This window comes from Glycine soja, chromosome 12, assembly GCF_004193775.1.
Source record: "Glycine soja cultivar W05 chromosome 12, ASM419377v2, whole genome shotgun sequence".
Lineage (NCBI taxonomy): Eukaryota > Viridiplantae > Streptophyta > Magnoliopsida > Fabales > Fabaceae > Glycine > Glycine soja.
Window position 1 is genome coordinate 38,975,911 of NC_041013.1, and position 18,904 is coordinate 38,994,814.

Below are 18,904 nucleotides of genomic sequence, written 5' to 3' on the forward strand. Positions count from 1 at the left end.
ATTTTTTTTCTTCTCTTTTTTCTCCACCATCACATAATTATAATTATGTTATATGTCACATATTTCTCTTTATTCTCATCCTATATGTCTTTGCATGATGTACACATTTTTTTATAAAAAAATTATTATAAGTATAATTTCTCAAATAGATAATTGAATTTAAAGGCTTTCTCTTTAAGGAAATATGCCATTTTCCGATTCACATGATCGATCGTTAAGAAGGAATGTGTCACTTCTAACAAGAAAAGGGATATATTATGTTTCCTTTCTAGTTTAACCTTGTATACCTATATTTGTTGAATACAGTTTTGCATTCCAATAATTTCATAAAGTAAAATGGAAAATAAAATGTTACTTGCTATAGGTAAACACTATTTAGATTAGCAGCCTAAGCTTTTTAGGGAGTCAGAAATTCAGAATGGCGCCTAGCCACGCACGCCTGAATTATTTTATCTATCGGTTCATATTGCATTACACAGTGAACATAAACTTCAGAATCTTCTGCCCTTAAAGAGTGGGATTTATAAATTATGGAGTTTCACTTTCGAGAAAGAGATGAACGAGTCAATTATAACCGAGTCAATTCCTTGAAGTCTTTGAAGTTAGAGTAACAGCAACAACCTTTCACTCTTATTGTTCGTACTTTCATTCATGCATTTTTGGATGTCGTTTGATTTCGTCCCAGAATCAGAGATAAAGAGTGTTGGCATCTTAGTACGTACGGTGACATAGAGCATAAATAATGTATTAACAAGTCTATCTCGCATCTAAAGGCTTTATTACCGTATTAATATAGTAGGCAGATACGAATATAGAAGTCCCAAATAAAAATTCTTCAAAACGTACCCTGTTAACAACTTAGGCATTGTTCAAAATCTGATACAAAAGCATAGAATTGATATACTTATACGGTATTAAACAATATTGGTCGAAAATTTCCGTCCAGTTATAGTGGATACTATGAAGGAAATTCGAGTTAATTTAATGTTTATAGTCTCATTACGCGCTCTTCTTGCCAACAATAGTTGTTAATTAATTGTGATTCACACGTAAGTAACTTATAGTAATTGATCGCATAAAGTTACTAGGGCTCATCTACTGTACCTTTTGCTGATCTTCATATTTTGCTATAACTTTTACAAAAAAAATATTATCATTAATGTTATTGGAGATTAAAATTTTAAAAAGTATACAGCGCATGTCATAAAATAAATGCGTAAAGAAATATAGAAAAATAAAAAAATTCCAATTTTTAAAATTATAAAATACACTATTAACTAACTAATGATAATAAACATATTCTTTAATTATTACTTATATATGTTTTTTTGAGATGACGTATGTACTTCTTATGGTAAAATGCACAATTAATTTCAAACGATTCAAATCAAAATTATATGTTGAAATTGAGTGAAGAAAAGAAAGAGAAGAGTAAAGGAAAAGATTCCAAGGAAAAAAAAAATACCACTCCCTCCGCTGAATAAATTAAACAATATATAATATACTTCACAAGATACTTTCTCATATTATAAGCTTCACCACTTCACCTGGTCTCATTTCTTTTAAACAAAATTATTCTGGCCAAGTTATTTGCTTACTAATTTGTATTGTAGTAGCTAGCCATCCCATCAGGTTTGCAATTAACATATTTTAACAAAAATTAAAAAAAATTATGTGCATGTTTGAATTAGGTTCTTTTAGAATATATATATTCTTTTAAATTTGTCAGTTTAAAAAGCTATATAAGAAAATGATTATTTCTCAAATAAACAAAACAAACATGCACTGCAACTAGATTAACAATAGCTTACATTACATACATGCTAGCACATACATGGATATATAATTAATTTTACGGATAAGTCAAAAGTACTAAAACATAACAAAGTGCCCCCCACCCTTAGAAACCTAAACTATAGTTATTTTTTGCTGGACAGCACAGCTATATATATAGGCTGCTAAGCTTTACTTTTTGTGGGGTTTTGGTTCATTATTCAACGTCTTCTGGCAGCGGTTTCCCTTTGAGCATTGAAAAACACAGCAGCCACAGGAGGCCCCAACTCATTCTCCTCTGCAAAGCTCCTCGAGTTAAAGAGGTCCCTTGTTGTTGGTGTTTTCAGCACTCCCTGCCTCCGCTTCTGCTTGAAAACCAGAAACACAAACCTATGTATCCCTATGTTTGGCCTTGGAATTTCGTACTCCACCACCTCATTTCCTGTTCAAAGACACATATATTTGTTTTCTTTGTTTCTTAATGAAAAATATAATAAAGTAAAGCGAAAGCTATTTTCTGTGTGTAAGTGTAACTGTGTATATAGCTATAATAAGATTAAGTAATTTACCAAATGTGGCGTCCGTTGTGCCGGGGATATCTGTGACCAGCCTGTGAGTTATTACGTATGGTCAGACACTTTTTTCATTCAGGCTCAGACCATATATAGCAAAATGAAATCACCTATATATATATATATATATATATATATATATATATATATATATATATATATATATATATATATATATATATATATATATATATATATATATATATATATATATATATATATATATATATACATACATATATATATAGTGTATTATTATCTGAAACTCTTCTATTTCTATATGCATGCGTTTTATTTCTTGTTTTCTTTCCATATCAACGCACGAAATTTAAATTTATTGTTGTTTGTTTATATATATATATATATACTTAATCCATTAAAAGTCAAGAAAATTAAGGTAGAGTGAAGACCTAATTCTGCATGCAACAGTTTATATTGGTGTTTCATATCATGTAAATTGTATAGTATATAGTATCATATAAATACCAGTGTAAGTGTTCCCTCAGGTATGGATCACTAGGGCCAGGAACGTCTGGATCTGTCATGACCTGAAAAAAAGAATGCACGGAAATGGAATATATATATAGATAGATATTATAACAGAAAGATATGAAAGGATCGAAGAGATACAGAAAAGTAGGTACCAGAGTGAAGAAGGATCTCATATCACCTCCATGAATCTGAACCTTAGGCTTAGTGGTTACTGAGGAAGGGAAAAACTCATGACCATTATAGACCTGCTTATTATTGTTGTAGGAGACAGTGATTTTCACAGTTGGAGTGAAATGATCCACTACATCTCCGATCACCTTCCCTATAACAAGAGGATCTGATGATATCATATTCATGGCCATGAACAGGTTAGTTGAAGAACTAGCCCCTGAAAGTGACTGTGAAGTTGTGAGTAACAAAATAGTTAATGTTGCTTTTGAGGGCTTGATGTGTTTGAATGTGAAGCAGAAACCCTATATTTATAGTGCTGATCCCTTCAATACTTAATAATTAGGAGTCATAGAGGGAAGCGAGAATTAAAGAATAGGGGGGAAAAGTTGAAAAGGCTGGAGTTGCATCACATTTAGAAAATTATTGATAATATATAAAATAACATATCTTTTCAACAAAAAAATAATATAAAACGGCATATATTTAATTTTAATGTTAGTATATTTTCCTTAAACTTTTGCACACACATAAATCATGTGATAGTAGGATGAGAAAATCTAATCTTGATCATAAACAAATGAATGATTAAAGTTGTATTTAAAAATCATTCATATCCATTCATATATAAATGAAAAGGCATGTATTTTACCTCTCATACATTCATATGTAGAAAGAATCTTATCCATCCATATATTTGTTTATATACGTTGAAAGATCACTTTATATATTTGTTTATATAAATCAAAATGACTCTTATATTAAATATTTTTTATCGAATAATTTTATGTTATCATTCATCAATCCTTCTCCGCTCTTTCTCACATGCACACTTAAAAAGTTTAATTATTAACCTATATAATTATAATATTCTTTAATAATATGTTTAAAAGTATATTTTTTTTACTATATATTATTCAATTTTTTTGAAATAAAAACTTTAGGATAGAGACAGGCTATATGCCTTCTGAAATCTAAAGTCAATGTAAGCTATACAATTTAAAGAGTATTTTAAACAATATCACACACAACTTTGTTATATAAAATTTCTAAGTTTAAACCCAAATCGTTTTCCAAACAAGCAATTGAGGGTAACTTCGATCTCTTTAACAAATAGCAATCATAGTACATATTGAATATTATATTAGAAATAAAATATAAAATTATTTTTATGTTTTTACCTAGTATTTTGAATATTTTTATTGCCAACTCAGACATTTTACCAAAATTTTTGCGTGATAAAGTGAAATAGAATTCGATCCTTGTTGAACTATTCTTCAAACAAAAATTTTAATCCCTTAAAAAAAGTTTAATTAATTTCAGCACAAAGTAGGTAGACAAAGGTTTTTATAAGAGGAGGTGTGATATAAATAGAAATATGATATATATAAAATCATTATCATATCTTCATTTAACAATTAATTAAACCATTTGGAATTATGGAATCATGACATGTTCAAAAATCCCATGCAAATTTTGCCAACTACAAAAAGTGATAGCATTAATTGTATTGTTAGACATTGCTGTAGATATAGATGTATCAAGTGAAAACTCTTTTATTATAAAAGAAAATTATAAATCTTGGTCATACAATTACAAATTATATATGGATAGTTAAAATTAAAAAATACTTTAATGTTAATATAATACTTACCATTCAAAAATATAAGCTAATAACTAGCTTATATGTGAAATTAATTCTTATTTTTCATAATTAGAATATTCTCATTTGATATTATCTCACTAAATGCTAAATTATTTAATAAATTTTAATTGAATAATTTTTAAAACAATTATTATTAAATTAAAAGTTACTTTCGCACAGATTATATTTATAAAATTTTATATTAATGCAAAATTATTTAATACATCATTTATGTATACCAAAATTGACAATATATATATATATATATATATATATATATATATATATATATATATATATATATATATATATATATATATATATATTACAATAATGTAAATTATTTGATTTCCTTGTTATTATTCTTATAATTTAACTGTTAGGTCAATAAAATTATAATCTATTTAAAGTTATTAATAGTATAACAGTTGATATATAACTTATAAAGAGAGTAAGTGATCGACTAGGACCAACCTAGTATACATAAGGCCATAAATATTATAATTTCGATCAGTTTCACTGTTAGTATATAACAAAAAACCAAAAAAAGTGTTATAACAAAAAAAAACACTTAGGTTTTTCTTTGGGGAATTCAATTTCATGATAATGTAAATCTGACGAATTTTTGGTAAGGAAGATGAGCACTGTGTTTGATTTTTGGAGATGCCAAAAATGAGTAAACATTTTTTTAAAAAAAACTTGCTGCTTAATTTCCAATTATAATATTGTCAATACCTTGCACATGTTTCACTATAGATTGTCTTGAATGATTGAGCAACCTTAATTATGAAAGAAAAAAAAGGAAATATCATTACTAAAAAAATGACATTTAACAATAGTTTTAGGATTTTTTAGTGATGATTTACTACTGTTATTATTGTTCACATAATGAAAAATCAATATTTTTCATAATGATTTTCAAACCTTCTTAAAAAAAGTATATTTTTTAAGATAATTTTTATCTCATAACTGTCTTAAATTTTTTTTTTTTAAAATAAATGGTTCTGAAAAAATCATCTTAAAGAGTAGACCTACATTTCTTTCCATAAAAACCGCCTCAAAAATATATAATGCTATTTCGTACGTAACTCTAAAGTTTGGCTACATTTCTTTCAATAAAGTATATTCGCTTTTTAAAAAATATGTTTTCCTAAAATAAAAAAGCTATTTAATTTGTAATTGATCTAGCCGTGTCTTTGTGTTAAGGTACGGTTGGATCTGGTTCAAGCTAGTCTTAGAGCATTTTTATGAGGGGTGCTTAATTATCTCATTTTTTCTGATTAAGTACCATCTTTTATTAAGAACTTAACATTGCTAATGTTTATTAAGTATTCCTCAAGCCGTTTTTACTTGTATAAGTATTTGTGTTAAAAATTTTGTGGGTCCTTTGTGCATGTAATTTTATAAAATTGTGATAAATGAAAGGATATGATGTGAATTTTTTGTGAGACTCATCTACTAATTTTTTTTAATTGTTGGATTAGAGAGATGGTTGCTTAAATTATAAAAAAGTAAACATCATAATTATGTATAATGGTAAAACTCATTTAACTCCAAAAAGTAAAAAGAAAAAAGAAAAGAAAAGAAAAGGTTTCTATGATGGAGATGACCTTATGATTGTTGATGAATTAATATATGACCATCTTAATTAGGTTTGTTACATTGAGATTATTTGCAGCCGACCTAAAATATTAACTATATATGGCTAATTGGCTGAAAGAAATTAAATCAGGGCATACAGTGAAATATATATTAATTATTGAAGCCAAGCTAGCTAGCACGTAGCAGTGATTCCCAATTTCTATATTATCTTATAAGATATATGCAAAGGGGGAAGCAGGGAGAATTTGAGGTTCGAAGGACTGGAGAAATTATATATGGTCTGGCCGGGACCATTTCCAATCATGGTATTAAAAAGTTGAAATTCCTTCCGTGGGTGTTATTAGAACCTTCCCTAACTAAATTCTCATAATAATTTAATTTGCCAACTATAAAAGGGAGAATTTAGAGTATAAAGGTATTCCACCCACAAAATTAACATAAGTTACGTACAAACAAAAATTGAGAGGTAGTGGCTTTGGTCATTTCACATTAAAGAAGATTCAGATGGAATGGAATGGACCACTTTTGATATTGAAAATTTGAAACTAGAGCAGTGGGGTGAGAGTGGATAGCTCTATCAGGAAGACTAGAACCATATATAAAATTATTGTCTTCTTAATTACAATATTCCTATTCCCCTTTGGATCACTTTATTTTGATAATTATATGCTTTAATCACTTACTAAGTAGTCACTCTAAAAACCAAGAAATTCTAGCACAATTAGATTTAGCATGTTTTCAGAGAGCATTATTATTATTATTCATCAAGCGAGTTTAAATCTTTTATGAATAATATTTTTTATCTATACATGGAATTTTCGGTAGTATAATAAAAAGATGATGTCTTAATTTTTTTTCTATATAAATAAAGCAACACAGTTTATATTTAAATAAATAATAAAAGAAAATAGATTAGTCATTTTAGCAAAAAAGACAAAACATATTTTTTTAAAAGAACGAGAAATTTTTATATAAATTATATTAAAGAACAAAAAATATAATATCTTCCTGCTGCTATAGGCATTATATATATATTTTTTGTCATTGTTCTTCTTTCGTCCATGCTGATCGAGAAAAGAAATTCTAAATTTACTCTGCTCAAAGGACAATGCATATATATGCTAGGGGATAACCTAGCTTGATGTTCGCTTTAATTCCCATTTAATTGTTAATTAAATTAAACGGATAAGAAACTTAAATATAACATTACATTATGGGGGCCAATCAATCACAGATAAGAAACTTAAAATAAATTACTTAAATTACACCCATATATTAATTGCTATATACACTGAGTGACCGATGATAAAGATGGGATTTAGCTCTCTTAATTAAAGTGAAAATGCATGTCAAATGGAAAATAAGAATGTATTTATAACATAGTTAATTCAAAGTTTATATATTAGTGGAACATATACTTAATTATACTAAGGATGGTTTGTTTTACAAAACCTTGTTAGATTATTGGAATTTATGAAGATGAGAATATGTTTTCTTAGGTTTGTTAGAAGATAATAAAAAAAAACTTCCAAACATATTTTATTCTTAAGATAATTAAATTTTCACGCTTATTTTATTTTTGTATTGATTTGATTCTTATAAAAAGAGACTGAGAATGTGAATTCTTGTGTGGTGAGAATTTGATTTAGTGTAAAAATAATATTATATCCTCATTATTAATATCTACTACCCACTACTTCTTCTACTTACCTATCAATTCTATTATTCTGGTTTTTGTATATTTTGGCTACTATGTAAATCAAAATTTCACTTTACATATTTTTTTTCTGATTTTTCTCAGTTTGTTTCCTATCCTTGAGGTGAAAATTGTATAACATGTAGAATCATCTTCAATTGTGTTTTAAGTTTGAATTTAATTTCATATATGTATGTTTGAATGATACACAATATTGACATTATGGAGGATCAATTCATGGTATAGTTGGTTGTTGATATAAAATATAATAATTTATTCAATACAAAAATGATATTTTGTAATATAATATACATTTCTAAAAAAAATGATGTGAACCAAACATATATTTTAAATATTTCTGAAAATAAAAAGATTCTCAATAATTAACCAAACATATTTTTCTTGAGATATTTAAATTCCATTTCCATCTAATATTTCTATGAATAATATTCCAAAAAATTCAACAAGATTATGTGAAACAAAGAGTTTGTATGATCTATATCTATGCTATAGGATAAGCGTGAATAATGTATGAAATGATAGTATTATAAATTTAATCAAATTATTAATTAGGATAAATTTATTTATTTTTATCATAATTATCTTAAACATGATATTAATAATGACCTATGATTAATTAATTGTTTTAAAAAATTATACCCAAAATATATAGAAATTAAACTCATAATTAATATGAAATACTTTTGAGGATATAAAAATAATATAAGGTCAAATTTAAAATTATTGGGTTTAATATCATACAACATATTTTATTGCATAAGATATATTATATATGTTTTGTGATATGTTGCATCTCCCTCACCCAACATAAAAAAAAACTTTTGATTAAATTAACTTTTACTTGAAAATATACTTTATTTATCTAAAGGTGTTGTTACATAAAAATCTGCTATGTATACTTAATCAAAATAATTATTGTAATTAACAACTTTCAATAAGAATCTAGATCCAATGACAAATTTGAAGAAATTCCTATATCCTTTTAACTTTAAAAATATTTATTACTATTACTAATATTTTTTTTATAAAATATATCAATAAACTTCTAGATTCAGTTTATCAAAACAAATTATTTTACCTTATTTCAATAAATTTTATGGTAAATTTTTTTATGTGAAAACAAGTGCTTAATTCATGTTGTTTATCCAAACAAATATTATATAATTAGTTTATTAATCTTTTTCTTTATGTATGACATCAAAAAAACATTGGATAAGGACATGGGTTTATATAAATTATGGAACTTATTTTATAAATTATGGTGCAAGAATTATGAATTTGTGATACGAACAAAATATTAAGAGTGTGTTTGGATGAGAAAATTTAAAATCCTGATAAATTTTAAATTCTAAGAATTTCAAATACTTCAATTGAAATTCTTTTATTTTCAAAATTTTGTGTTTCGATAAAAAATAATTAAAATTGTGAGGATAAAAGAAAATGAATGCAAATAGAAGAGAATATATGATTGGTGTGCTTCCAAAGAGATGAATAAGGGAACTAGGACACGACGATGTCCACCACCACACTCGACCACAACAACATTCAGTCAGACGCAAGGCATGTCTTAGACCCTCCGCGCTAGTGAGCACCTCTGCCACGTGATGGGCAGTGACGACTGCTCCCGTGACTGACAATATATCCAAACAATAAATTTTAAATTAAAAAAATTTCTATAATTAAAATTCTCTATCTAAAGTCACTCTAAAAAATATTTCTATCTTCTTCAAAAGGGAAAAAACGAGAATATATATATATGATCACAATCTTAGTTTTAATTGAACAAATGATGAAATGTTGCACACCGACTTGACTATATATTTCAAATGGTTCGGCTGTTGCTTAAAGTGGAAATCTGCAGTTTTAATCATCATTATCAATGATTAAGTAAATTGATGGCGAAAATTTTAATGCTATTGTAACTTGTAAGACTGAATCTTTGTTCACTTAAAATATTGAGTAAATTATACTTTTTCTTTTTTTCTTTTGAGGGGTGTAGATATTATATTGGTTCTCTGCTTTGATAGTATTTTTTTTTTTCTGACCACAGTTGAGTACGTTGTTAATTAATATTTGTCCGAATCATAAGGATACTTATGTTCTGTATATTTTTTTCTAACAATTTATTTTATATTAAAAATTTAATCATAATTTATTTAACTTTTTTGTATTATATAGTTTATTTAACTTAATATCGTGAAAGTATGTTACATTTCTCTTTCTTTACGTTGCCTTTCTTTTTTGATATTGAAATATATAATTTAATCTATTTAACTTAATAGCAATTAAAAACATTCTTTATAATATATTTTTATTACAATTATATTAAAATAATTTTAATTCAAGAAGTTACTCTTAACTTACTCAATACCCTAAGTCACTAACATTACTTTTTGTCCACACATCAACTTCGTTTCTCTTCATAAGGCGTTTAATCAAAGTGAATACTTTTCATATGACACAATAATGTCTAATTATATTTGTTGTTAGTATATAATTAAGGTCTCGTCGAAAACAATACGATGCCCTCTTCGGGGGACTTCAATAAGATACCACATTTATAGCATACAAAATTATTCTTGATTCCTACCGGTCAAGAGTAATTATTAATGTATCTTTTAAATATTTCATCTCTCTTTTTTATTTCACCAATCTTTTCTCCTTCTCTTTCTTCATTTCGCCTTCTTTTATACCTTTTTCTCTCCCTTTCTTAATTCATTCCTTTCTTTCTTCTTTTTCACTCTCTTCACTCTTTACACTCACACTGATAAAGGTATTTTTCATTTTTTAAAATATAACTGAATTATAATTTTGTTATGTTTTTTTACAAGGAGCCATAATTTCATTTTTTTTGTTTTTTTAACACAACAAAATTATTAATACAAATTATATTAATAACAACACACATTACCTTTTCTAAACAGTGATCAAATTAATTTTTTACATAAGTTACCTTTTTTTAAAATAAATTTAAATTAATTATGACATAAATTAATCTTTTTAACTATAATAAAATTAATATCATGAATTGATTTGATTATTATTAATAAAGATAATTTTTACTATAATTAATTTGATTAGCCCAGTAACTTATATCTAATTAATTTAATTTTAATTAAAAAGATATTAAATACTATTAAAAATAATAAATTATATCACAATTAATATAATTACTTTAAAAATGTAACTTTCATTTATAATTAATAAAAAATCATAAAAAGTAAACAACAAAAATATGATTTTGTGATTTCATTGTGTGTCTAAATGATTATCACAACAAAATGATTCTGTTGGACAATTTTTTCATAAATCATGATGCACAAGGGATTTGCGAAAAACAGAATCTGGATTTCGTTGATCAACAGTTTTTCCTCTAATGCATGGAAAACATGATTCGAGTTATGCATTGTGACTGGGAATAAATTTAGAATTTTTAAATGAGGCTAATAGCAATTTGATTAGGGCCAATAGCAATCCCCAACATGAAAGTAAAGAGGCCCAGCAGGCCCTTGAAGCATAAAGTTCAGAACGACGGCAGCAAAGGTTGTTTGTTGTTAACATGAGATCAAGCTGTGTTTCGGTTACAGTTGGGGCAAACCCAACAAGGTTGTTGTCGGAGAAACGCATAACACAGTCCCAAGTGCGCCAAATTCACGCGTACATCGTCAAAACAAACCTCGTCACTCACGCACTCTGTGTCGCCAAACTCGTCAACGCTCTTTCTCAGAGCAGTAACCCCTACGACGCCGTTTCCGTTTTTGCCCACGCGCTCTCTCGCTTCCACCACTTGCGGGGAATCGAGTTTTCTGTTCCCCCTGCACTCAAAGCTTGTGGCAAATCGTGTGCATTCGAGGAAGGGAAGCAAATCATGGGTTTCATTTTGAAAACCCATTTGTGGAATGACCCGTTTGTCACAAACTCCTTGGTTCGCATGTGCTTGGAGGTTGGCATGGTTGAGCTTGCACGGTCGGTGTTTGATAAAATGCCCACAAGAGACTTGATCTCTTGGAACTCACTTCTTTCGGGTTACTTGAAAGCTGGTGAGATTGAAATTGCGCGTGAGGTGTTTGAGAAAATGCCTCAGAGGGACCTTGTTTCGTGTAATGCCATGATTGATGGGTATGGGAAGCATGGGATGTGCGAGCTTGCTGAGGAGGTTTTTATGGACATGGGTGTCAGGGATGTGGTGACTTGGACGAGTATGATTTCAGCTTTTGTTCTTAATCATCAACCAAGGAAAGGGTTATGTTTGTTCAGAGAAATGTTGAGTTTAGGGGTTAGACCGGATGCCCCTGCTGTTGTTAGTGTCCTTTCAGCCATTGCTGACCTTGGTTTTCTTGAGGAAGGTAAATGGGTGCACAATTACATATTTACTAATAAGGTACATCAAAGTTGCAGTTTTATTGGATCGGCTCTCATAAACATGTATGCTAAATGTGGTCGAATAGAAAATGCCTACCATGTATTTAGAAGCCTTTGTCACCGGCAAAACATTGGTGATTGGAATTCTATGATCTCTGGTTTAGCACTCCATGGACTTGGCCGTGAAGCTATTGAGATTTTTCAGGACATGGAGAGGGTGGAACTTGAGCCTGATGATATCACTTTCTTGGGGCTTTTAAGTGCTTGCAACCATGGAGGCCTTATGGATGAGGGTCAATTTTATTTTGAAACCATGCAGGTGAAGTACAAGATAGTTCCTAAAATTCAGCACTATGGATGCATTGTTGACCTCTTCGGTCGAGCAGGTCGCTTAGAAGAGGCACTTGGGGTTATAGATGAAATGCCTTTTGAACCTGATGTTTTAATTTGGAAGGCCATTCTCAGTGCCAGCATGAAGCACAATAACGTTGTGATGGGGCACACTGCTGGCTTAAGAGCTATAGAATTGGCTCCACAAGATTCAAGTTGTTATGTTCTTCTCTCGAATATCTATGCCAAAGCGGGAAGGTGGGATGATGTGAGTAAAGTTAGATCATTGATGAGAAAAAGAAGGGTAAGAAAAATTCCTGGATGTAGCTCTATTCTTGCGGATGGTAAAGTCCATGAGTTCCTCGTGGGGAAGGCCATGGATGTGGGGTACAACCAAAGCGTTCTCTCTATGTTAGAGGAGATTGTGTGCAAGTTGAAGTCGGAGGGATATGAACCTGATCTCAATCAAGTTTTTATAGATATTGAAGGGGGTGAAAAAGAGAGCCAACTAACTCTTCACAGTGAAAAGATGGCTCTTGCTTTTGGACTATTGAATAGCCATCAGGGTAGTCCCATTCATATAGTGAAGAATTTAAGAATTTGTTGTGATTGTCACAGGTTCATGCAGCTGGTTTCAAAAATCTACAACCGTCGAGTTATAGTCAGAGATCAAAACCGTTTTCATCATTTTGACAAGGGTTTCTGTTCCTGCAGAAATCATTGGTAACTTTGTTATATTGTGGTATCATGATGTGTATAGTCTGTGCAAATTCAACAGGAAAGTTATGTATATAGTGTACATCGTTTTCATCATTTACATAGGTTTTATTAACATCTTAAAGTAAGAATAGAAAAAAAGGAATTATTACATAAAAAAATATAAAATTGTAAGAAATATCTTCCTTTCCAATATTAACTGATTTTAATCAAGCTATTTATATGTAAATCAGCGAGTAATTGTTAAGGCCTTCTTAGCAACTAAAAATATCATATATCAAATTATTGGTAGTTGCTAAAATTAATGCATAATGCTAAGATATCTTGTTGCACAAATTAATTATTAACTGGACCACTCTCATTTAATTAGCTTGCTTAGCATCCTTTCTTTTTCTAGGAGACAAATTAGATTCCTTTTCACCAGTTCCGTTTGTTACTGAAAGTAAGACATGTTTTCGAGCACAATCAATCAATAACAAATTAGCAAGGTTAACAGCAGAATGATAAGTGAAAAATGTTATGCATTGTGCAAATCAGTGGTTAAGAAGTTCGTAAATAATTTTATTAATATTATTATTAAAAACGTAATGACACATGAATTGGGTGATAGACCGTCAATCTGAAAATGGGCCATTGGAGGAAAGAAAAGAGAGTGAGGAATAATGAGACCGTAAGAGAGAATGGAGAGCCAAATTTTCAACAATAATGCGTTAGTTGTCGTTTTTGAGGGAATACTTTGATCATATTTACTTCTATCACCTATATTTTGTTTGGTTGAGATAGTAGTAGCTTGTAATCAATGGCGTGCAAAGGCAATTCGTTCCTAAGATAGAATTTGTCGCCTTGTCGGTTCTCACTTCACCGTGCTCCTAAAAAAGGGCAATGTTATGCACTTACATTACATGTTAATGCTACGTACACTAGCAGCTCATAACAAATACAATACGAAAAATGTTTGGTTTGAAGCTAAGAGAATTAATTCTGCGTTTTGAATGGATTTTAAATATATTTTTATATGTTTGATTTTATGTTTAAAAAAAATTATAATTAATTTTAAATCTAAAATTAATTATAGATTAAAGCAACTTTGAGCAGTTTGTGAGTTAAATCTAAAATTTTATATTAAATTTTACTCTTAATTTAATTTTATAATAAAACATCTAAACATAAATCAAATTACTTTAAAATTAATTTACCAAATTAATTTAATTTTAAATCAATTTTATGAACGTCAATTCAAACACCCGCTTACTTTTAATTTTTGTACGTGACGAGTGACGACATGGACAGATATGGTTATTTATTTAGCTCTTTATGTGAGTAAGCTTTGGTAGAACATGCTATTTGAAGGAGAAGAAGGAAACCTGGTTGGTTTGGGATTCAGATTCATACAATCAACACTACCGGCTACCGGGAGAGGAGTCCTTAATTCACTTGCTGAAGGTGAGTCTTCTTTGGTTTTTGTTATTTTATTTTATATATATTAGTTTTCCAATTTGATATGATTTTAGTTTAGCTAGTATAAATCTTCCTCCATCATCTGTGAATTTTATGTTGAACTTCATTTTTTGTCCTGTTAGAATATGGGATAAATATAGCCGGTGGTGCCGGTGCTTTCATTTGCAGCTCTGACATTTATTCTCTGTTAATTAATAATAATATTTTGAAATGAGGTTCATTGGTTGCCACGTGGCAGTCTCGTGGCCATGCAACATGCTATTATTCCTCCTCGTTCATCAGTTCATGTGCTTTTGTTGGGAAGGAAGGTTTTGGGACTGATGTCCTTAAGAATGAAGTTGAGGTGGACCTGAGTTTCTTGGGAAGCATTCTTTTAGAATTTTATTTATTTATTTTATATATTTTAATTATAAATTTTGGTATTTTTATTAAATAAAATGATAGAAATATTAATAAAATAAGAAGTAATTATGTTTTTAAAATGAAAAAAATTAGTATTTTAAATAATTTTGCTATAATAATTATTATTTTAAAATCGAAAAAAAAATGGATGATGGTTATTCCACCGCCGAACAGAGTGTGCTGACGTGAACATCACACTGATATTCTTTGTTTTGTTTTCTGGGATTGGATGAAGAATGTTGAGAATTGAATTGTGGAATATATTATAGGCTCTAGAATTATTTTTTTCCATGTAAATGAATTTCTCGTCGTTTTTATGAGGGAGAGTTCCACTCATTCATGGCTTATTCCTCTTCTTGTTGTCGTCTATCCTCTCTCACACACAGGAGATTTTGTTTGTGTATAGTTGCTGCTTCCTAGCTTCGGCAACAAGGTATATACTTTCTTTCATTAGTTTCAACTGCTTTCCGTTTCTGCTTTATACGTGGTATTAAATCTCATTCACAAAGGAAACAAAGAATCACTTAGATCCAGCATGGCAAAATAGTTTGGTCATATATGAATTTCTTGACATAGTTGATATATATCTGAACCAAGGAATCCAAATGGTTATACATGTTATGTTCTTCCTAATAATATCCGTTGTCTATGTTCAAAACATTGGTACAATCAACTTTTATAGCTTTATATATATATATATATATATATATATATATATATATATATATAATTTGGTGACTACATTACTGAACCTATATGAATACATACATGACTTTGTAACAAATTTTGCTCCGGATGGTAGGGTTTATAAAGAAGTGAATGCTGGTTCTGGTATTTTGTTAAAAATTATTGGAGTGGCAAATGTTATTGACCTTGAGATTGATTGTATTATTGAAAAAAAAAAAGCAGTACAACCTTGCTTCTTTTAAATAATTCTAATTACATTGTAGTGTAGTGGCTGATAGGTTGATGGTGCAGTCTCTTTGGAGCAATGGTGATTCCAATAGCAGTGTCGCTGGTGGTGATTCTCATAGGGTTGGCTTATAAGGCCGTAAAGCCGCCACCTCCTAAAATATGTGGATCCGTAGGTGGTCCTGAAGTAGCTTCACCCAGAGTGAAGCTCAGTGATGGGAGGCATTTGGCCTACCGAGAATTTGGTGTTCCAAAGGAAGAAGCTAGGTACAAGATCATTGTCATTCATGGTTATGACAGTTCCAAAGACACAAGTTTACCAGTTTCTCAAGTATGAACTACTTGCTCTTCTTTTATATATTTATGCTCCTGTGTCTGGTATAATTATCTAGCATTGGTAATGCTTGCTAAGAAAATGAAATACTAGATATGTTAAATTGGTTGTGTTTTGCTTATGTGTAGGAACTTGTTGAAGATCTAGGGATATATTTCCTCCACTTTGACAGAGCAGGTTATGGTGAAAGTGATCCACATTCGTTACGTTCTGTGAAGAGTGAAGCATATGATATTCAAGAACTAGCTGATAAATTGGAGATTGGTCATAAGTTTTATATAATTGGTATGTCAATGGGAGGTTACCCTGTTTGGAGCTGCCTAAAATACATTCCACACAGGCATGTTAATTGCTGACTTGTAGCTTCATTTTGCTTTTGATGTTTTCCATTCTTGCATGTGATACTATATATAAGAGTAAATTGTATATGCATTGACATAATATTATAATAATTTTTACACTATGATTCAGTCACACTAACTTTTATATTATCATCCAAAGCATAGAAACCTATATATAATAGGTTTGATGATTTTTACTTTTAACTATTTTAACCAATGATAATTTTGAATTGGTTGACTGTGTAAAGTCCTTACAGATAGTACATAAAAATTAAACACTATATATAACAACACATCCTTTGGCAGATTATCAGGAGCAGCCTTGGTGGCTCCATTTATAAGCTATTGGTGGCCTTCTTATCCTGAAAATCTACTAAGAGAAGCATTTCTGATGCTACCTCACTCAGACCAATGGACTTTTCGAGTTTCACATTATGCCCCTTGGTTGTTCTATTGGTGGATGACTCAAAAATGGTTCCCTTCATTGACTTTGACAAATTTGTTGTCTCCTGATGATATAGAGATCGTGAAGAGCTTGTCAGAACTCCAAAACACTGGCCAGGTAGCTGCATTTATCATTTGTCACTTTATCTTGACATTTATATTTACAAAGGAAGACAATTAGGATTTCACACAAAATGGTACTGTTTTGGTAGTTCTTAGAAACTGAAAAATCTATGAAGATACACTATATAACATCCATTCATCATGCACACAATTAATTAATCTTATATACTACGTGTCTTAACATTCAGGAGAGGATAACTCAGCAAGGTGAATATGAATCATTACACCGAGACATAATGAGTGCTTTTGGAAAGTGGGAATTTGGACCAACAGACATAACAAATCCGTTCCCTGATAATAATGGTTCGGTTCACATATGGCAAGGCTTTGAAGATAGGATCATTCCCTACACGCTGAACCGTTACATCTCTCACAAATTACCGTGGATTCGTTATCATGAGCTTCCTCATGCAGGACATCTATTTCTCTTCAAGAAAAATGAATGTGAGTCTATTATCAGAGCACTTGTACTCACATGATATTTCGTAATATGATGTAGTGTGCGGAGTAAACCATTGGTCTTGTGAATGCGATGGCAACAAAACTTTGTAAGCAGTTACGATATATATTTTTTTAAATCTTAAGAGTTGTTCTTATTTTTACAATATATTTTAATAATTATTGTTTTGTAATTTATTTCATTTGTTTATATTTTACTCTATAAAGAGTTGTATAGCACGTTGCTTTAGGTTAGAGCATTTTGCGCTCTTTTGAATTTTACACCTATATAAATGAGTAAAAATGTAGAGTTGTGATGAGAGGTGCAATAAAAACAAGGAAGAAATAAATAAATACAAATATAAAATGAGTTTTGAAAAATAAAAAATAAAAAAAAATCATGATTCTTTACTTTTTTTTGTATAGAGAAAAGAAATAGTATTTAATATTTACATGGTAAAATTTTTACACCTTATTCAGGATCCTATCCAATCAAATTTAATCAGTTTTGTTTGATTTTTATAATTTTTTTTGAAATCCAATCCAACCCATTTATGAACGGTTTGGTTCAATTTAAACTGACAGGTTACCCATTTAAATTTAATTTTTTTCTTAGAATTACTATTTTAAATCATGATTCATTCAAATATTCAATACAATTAACACAATATTATCAAATATCTGAAATTAGTAAAATTGATTTATTTAATATCATAAGCATAATATTCTAAACTAGACCGATACAAATTAAAATAAAATATTCTTCAATGAGATTTACTATAGTAGACTGAATTACAACTATTTCCTGTAAAATAATTTCTTGCAACAAACTTTGCTACAACCAAATTTGCTGAAATAAATGAAGAAAATATGATCCATTAATAATAAACATGCCAAAAAAATAAATATGAAAAAAAGTGAAACAAATAATAATGTACATGAAAGAAATATTGTAAAAAGTTTCAACACTAGTTATCCCAACACTTAATGTTTCAACACTTAAAGTTTCAATATTAGCCGTATTTAAAGTCAAACCAAACAATTCTAAAAAATTTGATCGATTTTGATCAATTT

The 18,904-nt window shown here is 29.3% G+C and overlaps 3 protein-coding genes across 14 annotated transcripts; 2 read left to right on the forward strand and 1 right to left on the reverse strand.

Moving 5' to 3' along the window:
• Positions 1 to 1,781: 1,781 nt before the first annotated feature.
• Positions 1,782 to 3,272, reverse strand: LOC114377940 (CEN-like protein 2). The gene is made up of 4 exons (XM_028336419.1): positions 2,990 to 3,272; positions 2,832 to 2,893; positions 2,343 to 2,383; positions 1,782 to 2,215 (listed from the first exon to the last, which is right to left on the reverse strand). The coding sequence occupies exons 1-4, from the start codon at positions 3,197 to 3,199 to the stop codon at positions 1,995 to 1,997; spliced, it is 534 nt and encodes a 177-aa protein (XP_028192220.1). The 5' UTR covers positions 3,200 to 3,272; the 3' UTR covers positions 1,782 to 1,994.
• Positions 3,273 to 11,528: 8,256 nt separating this feature from the next.
• On the forward strand, positions 11,529 to 13,388 carry LOC114379004 (pentatricopeptide repeat-containing protein At1g08070, chloroplastic-like). Its single transcript, XM_028337571.1, has one exon. It carries the CDS (start codon positions 11,529 to 11,531, stop codon positions 13,386 to 13,388), a length of 1,860 nt encoding a protein of 619 aa, XP_028193372.1.
• Positions 13,389 to 14,682: 1,294 nt separating this feature from the next.
• LOC114378086 lies at positions 14,683 to 17,999 on the forward strand. Of its 12 annotated transcripts, none has more exons than XM_028336613.1 (6): positions 14,683 to 14,821; positions 15,625 to 15,671; positions 16,189 to 16,481; positions 16,613 to 16,824; positions 17,132 to 17,387; positions 17,581 to 17,999. In XM_028336613.1, exons 3-6 carry the CDS (start codon positions 16,230 to 16,232, stop codon positions 17,869 to 17,871), a joined length of 1,011 nt encoding a protein of 336 aa, XP_028192414.1. In that variant the 5' UTR covers positions 14,683 to 14,821; positions 15,625 to 15,671; positions 16,189 to 16,229; the 3' UTR covers positions 17,872 to 17,999. The 12 variants fall into 12 exon arrangements, with proteins under 12 accessions (XP_028192414.1, XP_028192412.1, XP_028192416.1 ...); XM_028336611.1 differs by having other exon boundaries at positions 16,194 to 16,481; XM_028336615.1 differs by having other exon boundaries at positions 16,204 to 16,481.
• Positions 18,000 to 18,904: the final 905 nt, after the last annotated feature.

Coding starts and splice junctions, on each gene's coding strand:
- LOC114377940 (XM_028336419.1), bottom strand. CDS start 3,199: ATGGCCATGAATATGATATCATCAGATCCTCTTGTTATAGGGAAGGTG. Junction 2,894..2,989: donor TGAGATCCTTCTTCACTCTG/GTACCTACTTTT, acceptor TCTTTTTTTCAG/GTCATGACAGATCCAGACGT. Junction 2,216..2,342: donor CACAACGGACGCCACATTTG/GTAAATTACTTA, acceptor GTCTTTGAACAG/GAAATGAGGTGGTGGAGTAC.
- LOC114379004 (XM_028337571.1), top strand. CDS start 11,529: ATGAGATCAAGCTGTGTTTCGGTTACAGTTGGGGCAAACCCAACAAGG.
- LOC114378086 (XM_028336613.1), top strand. CDS start 16,230: ATGGTGATTCCAATAGCAGTGTCGCTGGTGGTGATTCTCATAGGGTTG. Junction 16,825..17,131: donor CTAAAATACATTCCACACAG/GCATGTTAATTG, acceptor ATCCTTTGGCAG/ATTATCAGGAGCAGCCTTGG. Junction 17,388..17,580: donor AACTCCAAAACACTGGCCAG/GTAGCTGCATTT, acceptor CTTAACATTCAG/GAGAGGATAACTCAGCAAGG.